Below are 13,694 nucleotides of genomic sequence, written 5' to 3'. Positions count from 1 at the left end.
GAGGGTTGCGTTCCGTTGCCGGACACGGAAAAAGACAAAAGACAAAAAAAAAAAAAAAAGAAAGTTTTTGTGAAATTGTGGTCATTTTTAGAAACCACGAGAAACAGGAAGGAATAAAGCAGTGTGAATCGCTCCCAACCATAATCACTTTCGTCAAAAAAAAAAAAAAAAAAAAAAAAAAAAAAAAAAAAAAAGAAAGTTTCTGTGAAATTGTGGTCATTTTTAGAAACCACGAGAAACAGGAAGGAATAAAGCAGTGTGAATCGCTCCCAACCATAATCACTTTCGTCCTGCCAGAAACTCATGCTCGGGCAGAAGCACTTTGGAGTCCTACCATTCATCATATCAGAAACAGGAATTTTTAGATCCACAAACTGCCACGCCCTTGATTAATGGATCTTGCAATGCAAACTGACTCTCAGAGGGATTCAGATATACTGTGAAGTAGAGAAAGACAGAGAAGTCTGGGAGAAAGGGTTATAAACCTTTGCTGTTCAAACCGGAGAAATTCCCAGGATGTTGAGCAAAGGGCAGAAACCTCTCTGCTGCTTTTCCTCAGTTTTTCAGCACGCTGTCATCCTCTGACAGGCCTCCAGGAAAACGCTGACCATGTTCCTGCCAAATCCAGCTTTGCTCCTATTTACCAAGGACAGTGATTCTCCTCAAGTGACAAGTATTGCAAAAAAAATAACTTACCTCTGTATCAAGGGCTTCTTCTGAGCTGATCTTCACAGGGAGTCAGTGGCTGAGTTCCTGGTCTTGGGGTGTAGACTCTTGCGCCTAAACTGTTCTAGAGGCACGTGCCACACCCTCACTGCTTTCTGGGGGTCCATCCTGCCTAGGGCCCTGCTGAGGGGACAGCAGCTACGTTTTACAGCATATGACACCTTGTCTCTTCCCCCACAGAGAACTGAGCCGTGAGTGGTTGTTTGACTAGAGGAAAATGGAATCTGTAGGCTGGCCAGTGACCTAGGACAAATAGCCCGGCATAGGAAGGTGAGCTGGGCCAAGCACATTCCGACTCTGGAAGCTGAGGCCCTGTGGAGGTCAGCAGTGGGAACCGGAGCTGAAAGGATTCATCAGGAGGTGACAGCAGTTCATGCAGTACTCCAGGGGCCATGGCAGGCCAAAGCCAGGTGCAGGGCATCGTCATGGGGAAAGCAGAGATAGAGTAGGAAGAAGACACTGTCGGAGGATGCAGAGCAAGTGCATGTGGAGGGACAGACACCATGAGACAGGCCCTGTGCCCAAAGCCAGTGGAGGTGAGATGGAGTGACCCAACAGTGAGAATCTTTTTTACACTGGAGCAAATTCAGGAAAAGCCAATGGCCTGGCAGATGGCATTTCTTAAATATTCAAAATTAAAATAGCTATGTTAAGTCCAATAAATATGTGTAATCTTAAAACTCACTCTGCTTTGTTGAGTAGTAACACTTGAGTGAGAAGATTGTCACTACTGTTTGATTGCTGGAGCATTAACCACTGAGCATATGGAGAAGCACTGGCACAGGCACAGCTTTTCAGCCAGTCTGGCATTTTAGCAAGGGTCCTCTCACAAAGTCCATGACCCAAGGGTGCTCATCGCTTGGTGGACTCATTCCTAGAGCAGCCTTGGGCTTGTGAATACTGTCCATTTCATTTGAACTGTCTCAAGAGATTCCATCTGGCTTGAAGCCATGACTGGGCAAAGACCTCCTAGCCTGTATTAAAGCACTTAAACGTCCCTGAAGAGTTTCTTAGGCCATAACATCTCTTTCTGGATATTTAAAGCCTAATAGTTATGTGTATCAAAGCCTTACAGTTGTGCATGGGGCTAGCAATTCTATTTCTACAAATTAACCCTGAGGGAATAACTGCAGTGTTGTTTTTAGTAGCAAAGAATTAGAAACAACCTAAATATCCAGCAGTTTGGGGCTGGATAAATAAATTGTGGAATAGCCATGCAATGGAATACTATGTAAGCATCTGCAGAAATGTTCTAGAAACACATGTGCTGGCATGAGAAAATCACATTATAGTGTTGCATTAAAGGAGTAAAGTATAAAGTGTTATGAATATATGATGATGTTTCAAATAGATGGTTAATTAAGAAGGTAAAGCAGGTTACCAAGCTGTATAATTATACCATCCTGTTTCCTTTTAAAAAAAAATACATATACATGAACTTGTGTTGCCATATTCTGAATGGATGTATCTTAAAATGTTATCAGTGGAAAACTATGGTTGTGGGATTCTGTGTGATTTATTACCTTATCTGTATATTATGATTTTTAAGCCTAATCATATCATTTTTTTGAGAAGGGAATACACTTGTATGGTTCAAAAATCAAGACAGTAGTGACGTGTTTATCTTGAGAAGTGCCACCCTCGCCCTGTCCCTGACTCCCTCCCCTACTTCTATAAGTTATTACTTTCAGTTTCTTCTTATCTTCTCAGTGTTTCTTTATCGAACACAAGCAAATGTTAATATATATACTCTTGTTTCTCCCTTTTCTGCAGAGTATCATTCCATATACACTACTGTGCACCTTGCTTTTTTCACTGTTGGGTAATTTTTTTAAAAAAAGGCTTAATAGTCCTGGCACTTGATTTGGGTGTTCACAGCAGTCTCTCCTCTGCTACAGATCCTGTTGCGTCATGCAGCAAACTCTGTGAAGAGGGTCTCCATGGAGCTGGGTGGCCTTGCTCCATTCATTGTATTTGACAGTGCCAACGTGGACCAGGCTGTAGCAGGGGCCCTGGCATCTAAATTTAGGAACTCTGGACAGGTGAGTCCTGTAGAGTTTTTCAGGGTGTGTGTGGGTGTGTGTTGTACAAAGATCCTACCATCTCTGCTGCCTTACTCATCTCCTGGAAGGAAACTTTTGGGTTCCTTCCCTTGTTCATTCCTTATTCATTCATTTTTTTCAGCAAATATTTAGTAAGTGCCTTTATTTTGCTAGGGACTATGCTAGGCTTGGATAGTCCAAAGAGAAATAAGATATAATCCCTTTTTTCAAAGAATATCCTGAACAGCAAATGTTTTTAGTCAGATTGTTCTCTCTTCCCTTCTTTCCCATACTCTTTGAATCTAGTTATTTTCATAGTTTTCCCCCACTGGGCTTTTCTCAACTGAACTGATAGAATCATCTCCTCAGATACAAAACAGCCCTTAGACAGCTAGGGTGCGAGATCCATAGTCTTAAGGGAAGGAAGGTAGGAAAATGGAGGATGGTATCTGGACAAACTCAAAACCCTGTTGCTTACTAAGACCTACCTGGGTCTCCCTCTTCCTGAGGTGGGGGGACATCAGGGGATCCACACCAGGGAACACAGCAGGGACTAGCAGGGTGCCTGGGGACTGTCCCAGTTGTCCTGGGAGAGTGGAGGCCTGAGCTCACATCTTCATAGGAAATCCTGGAATATTAAATCTGACAGGGACTTTGAAAGTTGTCTGATACCAGCCTTGCATTTTGCAGATGAGGAAATGAAACTAGAAAGACTGAGTGACTTGAGATCATCCTTCCTTGGGCCACAGTCCCAACTCTGCTAAGGAGCTAGGCCTGGGCCAAGGGTCCTGTCTCCCAGTTTCCGTCCAAGCTGCTGCCAGGACCCTGGCTCCTTAAAAAATATTCCTAAGCACTTTATCTTAAAAGTACCATCACTAAGTGATTTTAAATGCTTTCTAGAAGTGGAATAGATATAATAGATATTGTAAAAAAAAGATGAAATGTGTAATGTTCTGTATTAGTTTTCATCCTTGTTTTGTCCTTTGGTAATTAATTTTTCCCCTTTCACATAACCTACACTTGGTATTTTTTTCAGAAATAGATATGTTTCCTTTTACAAACACAATATGCCAATATATGTAACCTTCGGAATTATACTGTAATGCTGTAATTTTGGGTTATGTTGCATTAAGCAAAAAAAAAAAATGCATAGGACACAAAATAACTGTATGTACAATATTTTCTTCTGGGAAAATAGATAATTAAGAAAAAAGACAAGAAACAAATTTATCAATGATAACTACGTTTCCTGTAAAGTGGTTGTTATATTTTATAATTTAAACATACTAGGTCTAATTAGAAAAAAATAAGCAAGGGTCTTTTCAATAATTTAGGCTGACATGATAGTATGGTCTGTGTCCACTTTTAAAATGTCAGATTCAGCCAAATGCATGCAAGATTTGAGCTAAAGGATATGTTAGTGTTTGACCTCGTTCCTTCTAGCTCCGCTCCATTGTGGCAGAACAACAGTCTCTCAGGAGCGCTGCAGCCTTTTTATTTTTTTAAATAGCAAAAAGCTATTTGTTTTATAAAGTTTAACTGCAGGTGTGTAGCATCTGTGGGGGGAGTTGGAGGAGAAGGTGCACTCAATCTTTGCATTTATCTTTGGGTGCATTTATCTTTGGGGCTGAGTCCATGTGGAGAGGAAAATAGCAGACTGTACACATGGATCACCTGGGGAAGTGTTTCTGCAGAGAGGTGGCAGCAGTCACACAGGTATGGGTTGGGTCAACAGCTTCTAACAAACTGTTTGTGTGGATTTGTTTTTGTCCTCTTTCTAGACTTGTATTTGCTCAAACCGATTCTTGGTGCAAAGAGGTATCCATGATTCCTTTGTAAAAAATTTTGCTGAGGCAATGAAGAAAAACCTGCGTGTAGGTAATGGATTTGAGGAGGGAACCACTCAAGGCCCATTAATTAATGAAAAAGCCATAGAAAAGGTAAGTTCATTTTTTTATCCGTCAAACTAAATTTCACGGTTTCAATATCAAAAGCTGGAAGTAGCACTTTGGTAAAGTGCCCAGCAAGGCTATTTTAGAAACAATGGGAAAATCTGGAAAAAGTGAATTTCTACCACTTTGCATGAACCTGGTGGCATCTTTAGTCATGAGGTTCTCCAGCTCTGTTACTACACTGAGTTCCGATGAGATCTTCCACTTCAGGTCTTCTGCTGCCCTCTGTAAATTTTCTGCTTCAGTGGTAATAGTCTTGTCCCTTGGTGCCTCAGGAATTAGGCTCTCGCAGCACAAAGCTCTTTCATGTTTTGGAACCCTACAAGGAAAGGAAGAGCAGCTTTGTTTTTGAGCTGGTTTATGTTTCAGCTGTAATACTGCCATTTGTCTGTTGTTTCTTCCCTGGATGACAAAATGCCCTTCCAGAAGAATCCGTGCTGGAAGCTTCCCAGCAATAGGTTGTGGAATTACAGATGCCATGTTCAGGACTGAGGGATGGTGAAAGAAAACTACTTTTAGGAAGGATATGTTTGTTGGACAAAATGTCACAATGCAGACTACTAGCTAGGTGAAATTTCTCTCCTTGTTCTACTGTTTTTTTGTTTTTTGTTTTTTGTTTTTTTTGTCTTTTTCCGTGTCCGGCAACGGATCGCAACCCTCAGTGTTGCCCCCGTACCGGACCGGGACCGGTAACGGGATTGCAACCCTCGGCGTCGCTCCCGCGCCTCGCTCAGCCAGTGAGCGGGAACCGGTCTGTACATGGGATCCGAACCCTCGGGCGGGAGCGCCGCCACGCTTCCCAAGCGGCGCACTATCCACTGTGCCACCGGGCCGGCCCTTGTTCTACTGTTTTTTAAAAAATACTAGCCCCTGGGTGTCACCTGAAGAACCCAAATCAAGTGGACAAGTTAGTACTCATGCAGGCGGCACAGCCCAGCCACTGTGCATTGGTTTCCAGAGGGCCAAGCTCTGCCCCATGGGCACCCCGACCCTGTGGGCAGTCAGTTCAGCTGAAACCACGTCTGCTGCACCTCCCGGTGGGAATCCAGGGAAGCATCGAGGTTTGACAAAGCTGTGGTAAATTTCTAGCTGTTACCATGGGATTACTTTAGATAGAGAAAATTCATTAAAGTTTACATCAGTACCACCTGCATTTTAGAGGTGACTTTGGACCCTGGGGACAAATCAGAGGGTGCTCACTCAGCTAGTGAAGGCAGTTTGGCTCTGTACCAGCCATGGTTCAAGTCCCAGAGTGGAGGTTCTCAAGTCACACCATGCCTTTAACAACTACAGATGCCTGAGTCCAATCTGAGGAGATTGAGTGTTAATTCACTGGGAACAGGGCCTAAGCATTGGCGTTTCCCAAGTGCCCCATCATGCTAGTTTGCAGCCAGGCTGGAAAACCGCACTGTCCTGGAGAATTTTTTTCCAAAATGAAGATGCAGACATCACCCTCTAGATGACACTGTAACGCTAGGACTTCAAGCAAGCACAATTGCAGGACTTCTTTTTTGGTGGAGAGAAATTTGGTGGAAACCACCTTGTTTAAAAACAGTCCATTGTGGTGGCTTTCATGTGCATACTGTCACAGAGCAGACTCCAGGAAAAAAAGTTGCTGCATGTCACATTTAATATGACAAGAAAAAGGCAGAGCAGATTCTAGTTGGGGGAAAGTGGGTAGGCCCCTGTTATGTAAGTTAGGTAGAATAATTTTAAAATATAAATCATAGGAAATAAGTCATGCTGGTCGATGGAGATTTGTTGCAGATGATGGACTATGAGACCATTGTAGGGAGCATGGATTTAGAAAGGGAGAATAATCTGGATGGCAGAATGTGCCCAAGCCTATATTTATCTCTCTTCAGAAACTGTAGAAAATCCAGTGGGCCAAAGGTTATGATGAACTTCTGGAAGGCAGAAGGGATTAAGAAAAGTCTGCCCAGGGGAATCATGCAGAGGAAGTTGGTGCCATTTTTCTATGATGGAGCCTTTCTAGAATTGCTTGGTATAGAAAGTGGGAATCGGAGGAGAGGAGAAATGAGCTGATTGATTACACTTTTTCACCATCACCACCACCATCATTACACACAGGACAGCAGAGGCATTTGTTCTGGGCAGGACGGTACTTCTGAAGAAATTCAGTGGCCTGCCTAGGAAGGTGACAGGTTCAAGAGAGAGGGGAAGTACACCAGAGTGGGGCTCTCCTGGCTTCGCCCTTTGGGGAAGAGGGTAGTGCCCTTAGGTGAATCCTGCTAAGTCAGAATAAACCCAAGTTTGCATTTGTCCCCCTTAATCAGAGGAGGGACTGGAAACAGCCAAGGCCACCCGTGCCACCCACCTAAATTAATCAACTCAGTCCTCCAGAAAGAGAAATGACCAAAAATCATGACACCTGTAGGGAAAACCATCAGCAAGTAGGAGGAAGGGTCAGGAAGAACAAACAGGACACGCCCTGGAGGAAGCAGATAAATAGGGAGCAGAAAGGGAGTAGGATCAAAAGGACACATCTAATAATGTCCTCTAAGAATTTTGAAAAGATGGTCCATCTCTAAAACAAGAAGCAAGTTCTATGAAAACGAAGCAGTGAAAGCAAGAAAGAGTCTGTAGAAACTAAACACACGACTGTCAAAAATCAGTAACTGAGTATGGAAGATCAAATTGAGAAAGTGTCATGGAATTTAAAGCAAAAGATAGATTTTAAAAAATGATAGAAATGCAAAAAAATGAGGGAAGGGGGGATATCCATCTTAGTAATAGGAGTTCTAGAATGAAAGAATTGAGAAGATAGAGGAAATGACATTCTCAAATAAGTAATAGGTAAAAACTTTTCAGAGCTAGGGAAAGATAATTCTTCAGATGAATTATTTAATTCACTAATTACCAAGTAGAATGAATGAAAAGAAAAAAAAAAACAGGTATATTTTGCTAAAATTTTAGAATGTCCGAACATGAAAGAAGATCCTAGAAGGTTCTAGAGGGAGAAAAAGCTATCCCATAAAGGAATGAGAACCGTTTATGAATCAGACTTTTCATCAAGACTTTCCACCAAGAACGCTAGCAATAGAAAAGTACACTCAAAGATCTGAAGGAAAAATATTTTGGATCAAAATTCTGTAACCAACTAAATTATCGATCAGCTGGGGCACAAGATATGTAGACGTGCAGTGTAAGAAAAGTCAGTGTAAACCACTTCCGGCACACCTTCATCAAAATGGCTACTTAAAGAGAATGGATCAGAACAAAAGGAAAGCGCAGTCCAGGAAAGAGGACGACGTGAGATCAGAAACTGGGACTAACCCTGGACTGCAGTGAAAGCAAATCCCAGGAAAACAGCTGAGCAGGAGGCCTAGAAGGAAGTCAGTGGACAGGAGACCGTTCAACAAGCAGTAGGATCAAATGGCTGGAAGATCAAAGAGCAGGATGAAGAAGGCATCGTGCAAGCCAGATATTCAGTTAATGATTTTTTTTTTATTGTCACTTATTCAGACCTTCTCAGTGGAAGGAACCAGGATGCTTTGTTTTTAACCTATTTTTTAAGTAAAAGAAAGAAAAAAAAAGAAAACCAATTTTCTACAGTTTTTAAAACTTTTTTTTATTGAAACGTAATCAATTGTACATATTTGTGGGGTACAAAGTAGACTGAGTTTTCTACAGTATAAACATCCTGAGAGACAACAGTCACTCCATGAACAACACAGGTTTGAACTGCATGGTCCACTTATCCATGGATTTTTTTTTAGTAAATATGGTACAGTACTGTAAATATTTTCTCTTATGATTTTCTTAGTAGCATTTTCTTTTCTCTAGCTGACTTTATTGTAAGAATATATAATACATGTAACTTACAAATATGTTAATGGCTGTTTACATTCTCGGTAAGGCTTCTGGTCAGCAGGAGGCTATTAGTTAAGTTTGGGGGGAATCAAAAGTTATACCCAGATTTTCAACTGCACGGGGGGTCGGCATCCTTACCACTGCATTGTTCAAGGGTCAACTGTATATCATTTGGAAAGTATCCTCAGGCACTGGCTTTTCCTTACCCCACAGGTAGAAAAACACGTGAGCGATGCAGTTTCCAAAGGGGCCACCATTGTGACAGGCGGGAAGCGACACCAACTTGGAAAAAATTTCTTTGAGCCCACCCTGCTCAGCAATGTCACCCGGGACATGCTTTGCTCTCAAGAAGAGACATTTGGGCCTCTGGCACCAGTTATCAAGTAAGTTTAGCCAGCCAGTGGGAAGACGGGAGAAAGAATAGAAAAGAAAAAGGGAGCTAGAGAAAGGTTCCCGTGCTGTTTGGGGACATGGGGGTGGTTGGCTAGAGAGGCAGGGAGCTGTGTTGAGTCAATTAAAGAGCAGAGTTCAGTTGATGATTTTTTTTTTATTGGCACTCATTCAGACTACAAAATTTACCAAATTCATTAATTTACTTTCTGCTGAACTTGTTTATCTTCTTAATGGAGGTTTCTTTCATGGGAGTCTGAAGGAGATTAACTTTGTGTGACCTCTTGTGATCTTTCATCTCACATTCACAAGTAAACAATAATTTACCTGGATAAAATTCTAGGTTCAACACTTTGAAGATGTCACTGCTTTATCTACTTATATCCAGGGTTGTTGCTGAGAAATCTGATGTCTGGTTCTTGCTCCTTTGAAAGAGATTTACCTTTTCTCTTTGAGAACTTTTAGAATTTCTCTTGGTCTTTGATAGTTTTTCGTGTTTTTTGTTTGTTTGTTTTTTGCAGCTGGTCTGTATAGGGATCTGATCCCTTGACCTTGGTGTTACAACACGTGCCCTAACCAACTGAGCTAACCACCAGCCAGATCCTTGATATTCCTAAAGTTTACTGTGATAGCTCTCATATGGCACCCTGTGAACTTTTTCAGTCTAAGATATAGGGATCTGATCCCTTGACCTTGGTGTTACAACACGTGCCCTAACCAACTGAGCTAACCGCCAGCCAGATCCTTGATATTCCTAAAGTTTACTGTGATAGCTCTCATATGGCACCCTGTGAACTTTTTCAGTCTAAGGCCCTAATGTCTTTCTTTAATATCTAAAATGTTTGTTTAGTTCTGGGAAATTCTTGGTCATTTTTTTCTCCAAATATTTTTCTGCCCGCCATTTATCCTTTTCCAGCCTTCCAAGAAGCCTGTTACAGTGATACTTCTACTTCCATCCTCCGCTTCTCTTAACTGTTCATCTTCCCATCTCTTCGGCCATTCCTCATGCTTCTGAGAGTCCTCCCCTCCGTCGGCTTATTAATGCATTCTCCAAATGCACCTGTTCTGTTATCTAACCACCCACCAAGTTCTTTATCTCAGCAATTATTTTTTCCATCCTTGACATCTCTAATTGGTTCTTCCCCATAACTGATTCTTCCTGCTTCATTATTCTCTCTTATTTTGCTGTGGATATTTACCTTTTTCTTACAGTTCTATTCTGTTTCCTTATTACTGTGTCCTCTGGTCTAGGTTGTGCAGTTTGTTATCTTTCTTAGACTTGGAGCTCCTCAGATACCTTTGAATTTTCCCTGTGAGCTCATCTTTAGCCCTTTGATCTCTCAGCAGCCTTGGCTTGTAAGAGCCACTGTGGGATTGTAGTGACAAGCTTAGACTGTAATTTGTGTTTCTTCTCATACATTTGGAGGTCAAAGGGTTGAGCGTCCAGGAGGGAGCCTATAGAATTGAAATCCAGTCTCACTGCCACCCAGCCTATCCCTGGCATCCTTTGCCCCTGGGGTGTTTTGCACTTAGCTCTATTGTAATAGGGTGGGGAGAAGAGGCCATGGCTACGCTTGTTGTGCATGGCTTATTGTGCACAGGACTGGCTGTGTCTCCCCTTCCCCTGCCCCAAGCTGGGCCTGCCGCTTTTCTGCCCCGTCACAACTAAGCGTTGATCTAGGCACCCAGCTCCTGCCCAGCCCACCCCTCCATGGGCATCCCCTGGCTCTCTCCCACTTCAGCCACCATTTCACCCAAGGATCCAGCCACCTTCTTGGCCTCTAGAAGTGTCTTGCTTTTTTGGTGTTAGCTGCTGATTGAGGTTTTTCTGAGTCACAATTCTGTTTCTGTCCTCCAGCATCTCCAGCATTGGGTTCACAGAGAGAGCTGGCAGCTGGGGCTGGCTGTGCCATCTTGTGATTGAAGTTTATATATTATTACACCATTGGGGAAGTGGGCCCCTTGAAGAACTTTCATCTTGTTTTAATATAAATTTTTTACCTAGAATGCGAACTGATGTTTTCACAGGAAACAGAAAGGATGCAGTGGTCGGGAACACAGGCTTTGAGCTGACTTGGTCTAGAGTCAGGTATTGCACTTCCTACCTGTGTCCCCCTGGACAAGTTGACTGTTCTGGGCTAGCTCTGCCCAGTGCCCCTCTGTAAGTCCTGCAGAGAGAGAGCTGCCTCCTGCTGCTGGTAGGTCTTTGAATTTAGAAATTAGGGTACTTAGAACCTTGTGTCCCAGTTACAATTCTGGAACAACAGAAGAATACCACTCAAATCTTGTTCCTTAAATAAAATTACAAAGCTGGAGGAGACCGCATAGGGCTTTGGTGTACTCCTTCGCTTCAGAGACGAAGAGGCTCTAAGCACTTATCAATAGTTAAGGGTTCTAAGAGGAAGAGCTGACATCAGCGCCCGGCCCCAACCTCCTCTGAACTGTTTTCTTTCTGATATATTATGCTTGCTTCTGAAGTTGTTGTTATGATTGTTATATACAGTATTCTCAGTAGGTAGCAAGAACAGCAGTCCTTTTTTAAGGGATTTGGTGTTTGGTTTTCTGGATATGCCACAGCTCCTGCACAGTGATCTGCTGTTTTCTTGTTCTCTTGGAAGAGGTGAGGCCAGTATTGCTGTGAGCGTGCTAGCCTTGAACACTGAGGCATCTCCGTGAATGGTGTTGTTTTCTTCTAGACTCTGCCCTTGGATCTTTTCACAACACTCCAATTTGTCCCTTGCCATTATTTGGGAAACAAATTAGGAAAAAAGAAAGCTGGTTTTCTTCACTGTTCCCCTTACATATTTAGCTTATGACCTGTCTTAACTTTGACAGGTTCGACACAGAGGAGGAGGCTATCGTGATCGCTAACGCAGCTGACGTTGGGTTGGCAGGTGGGTGTTTGTCCTTGTGCAACAGCAGTCGCTATCCTGTCTCAGGCTAATGCCGGACTTTGCCTTTTAAACATCGCCCTGGGTTTTGAGAAGGAAACTTCAGTGGAATATGTTTCATTGCTTTCCAACTGGCAAGGATGGATTTGTGCTGTTCTTTTGCCTTGACCCCATGATACACATTTGGAAGCTCTCTCGTTAGAACTGGGGGAGCATGGAGAGAAAATACAGTGCAAATTGCTCTAGGCAGAGAATCATGTACACCTCATACATCCCATATTCACAGAGTCTGAATGCCCAGAAATTCCAAGTGCTTTTCTTCTATTTTGCCTGGCTCAGAAGAAGGCTGAATAGAAGAAGCCTTAGACTAAGGGCATCTTCAGAGAGTGTTAAGACAGTGGATAGAACGAAGTTAGTGTGTACAGATGGGGCGTCACTGAGTGGCTGGTCTTTTAGTTTGCAGATGGTCAAGGTGGCCACAATATGTACTCTACAACCCTGACAAAGTCATGTATTAGCATCCACAGTGAATGAAGTACTGAGGGAGATGCAAAGACTTGTAAGATACATCTGTAGCTCTGTAGAAGCTTCTTTTCTAGGTGTGAGAGAACTATTTATAACCAGAGGAAGGATAAGTATGCTGTGGGGTCCCTTACCCTGTGCTGCATACTCAAGAGTTATTATAAAGCTGGGATAAGATGTGTGCGTAAGGACTTCTAAGTTCAATATTTGTTTCTTCCCATCTGAATGGCATGATGGTGGAGTAAGCCAAGCCCTGAAGTAGGTCATACGTGGTGGGCAGGATTCTGACTTTGCAGAGATTGAGAAGAGAGAGTCTGGGCAGAGGGGACCAAGGAGTTCAGAAGCGAAAAAAGAGTGAGCAGAATTTGGTTGAGAAGTTGGCAAAAGAGGGTAGTGACTAGAGTGATGGAAGGTAAAGCTGAAAATGTTATTGGAACCACATTAGGGAGGGCTTGAATACCCACTAAGGAATTTAACCTTATTTTATAGATATCCAGTGTCACGGAAAGGTTTGGGCAAAAGTGTCACATGCAAGTCTAACAGGTGTGTGGCATCGATTGAATAGTAGAAAACAGGAGCTGTGGAGGTTTTTGTTTCGGTCATGATGAAGTGAGTGGAACAGAAGCAAAAGATAATTTCCAAAGGTTCTGAGATGAAGAAGTGGACAGGAGGTTCTGTCTGGGAGCAGGAGGCTTCCAGGCCTGAGTGACGAGACCAGGAATCCTCCACCAATAGACAGGATGTTTTTAAGGAATATTCTATGTGCTATATGTGTCCCTTTATCCCTCTGACAGGTTATTTCTACTCTCAAGACCCAGCCCAGATCTGGAGAGTGGCGGAGCAGCTGGAAGTTGGCATGGTGGGCGTTAATGAGGGACTGATGTCCTCTGTGGAGTGCCCTTTTGGTGGGGTGAAGCAGTCTGGCCTTGGGCGAGAGGGGTCCAAGTATGGCATTGATGAGTATCTGGAACTCAAGTATGTGTGTTACGGAGGCTTGTAGGAGTCTTCAGTCCTTTAAAAAATAACAAAAGGAGCTTCCCTTATATGGGGAAATGCCATCAACTATTTAAAATAAACTAATAGGTTATCTGAATGATGAATTTTTTAGAACTCATCTAGTCTTCATAATCTTAAGCAGATGCAAATTCTACTCTCTCCTTACCTAACTAGGGACCAATATGTGCCACGTTCTGTGGCTGCAGAACCCAGGAGAGCCACCATCAGGGTTACAGGAGGAAGCCCTGGGACCCCAGCACATCCCAGTCTGTGTTGGGGCAAGGTGCAGTGAGGCTGGCCAGCCCTCTGACCTGTCACAAAGGCTTGATCACTGCCTGGCC

The 13,694-nt window shown here is 43.0% G+C and overlaps 1 protein-coding gene across 1 annotated transcript in view; it reads left to right on the top strand.

Annotated features, from left to right (window-relative positions):
* ALDH5A1 (aldehyde dehydrogenase 5 family, member A1) overlaps positions 1-13,457 on the top strand; it is a 28,705-nt gene extending 15,248 nt beyond the window's left edge. The window contains exons 5-9 of the mRNA XM_008580587.1: positions 2,625-2,768; positions 4,550-4,708; positions 8,768-8,937; positions 11,780-11,838; positions 13,152-13,457. Of these exons, the coding sequence (XP_008578809.1) occupies positions 2,625-2,768; positions 4,550-4,708; positions 8,768-8,937; positions 11,780-11,838; positions 13,152-13,357 (738 nt within the window). The 3' untranslated portion in view covers positions 13,358-13,457. The remainder of the gene's footprint in view (positions 1-2,624; positions 2,769-4,549; positions 4,709-8,767; positions 8,938-11,779; positions 11,839-13,151) is intronic.
* Positions 13,458-13,694: the final 237 nt, after the last annotated feature.

The sequence above is a fragment of the Galeopterus variegatus genome, unplaced genomic scaffold, assembly GCF_000696425.1.
Source record: "Galeopterus variegatus unplaced genomic scaffold, G_variegatus-3.0.2 Scaffold2131, whole genome shotgun sequence".
Classification (NCBI taxonomy): Eukaryota; Metazoa; Chordata; class Mammalia; order Dermoptera; family Cynocephalidae; genus Galeopterus; species Galeopterus variegatus.
This window is presented reverse-complemented; position numbering and strand designations above follow the sequence as displayed.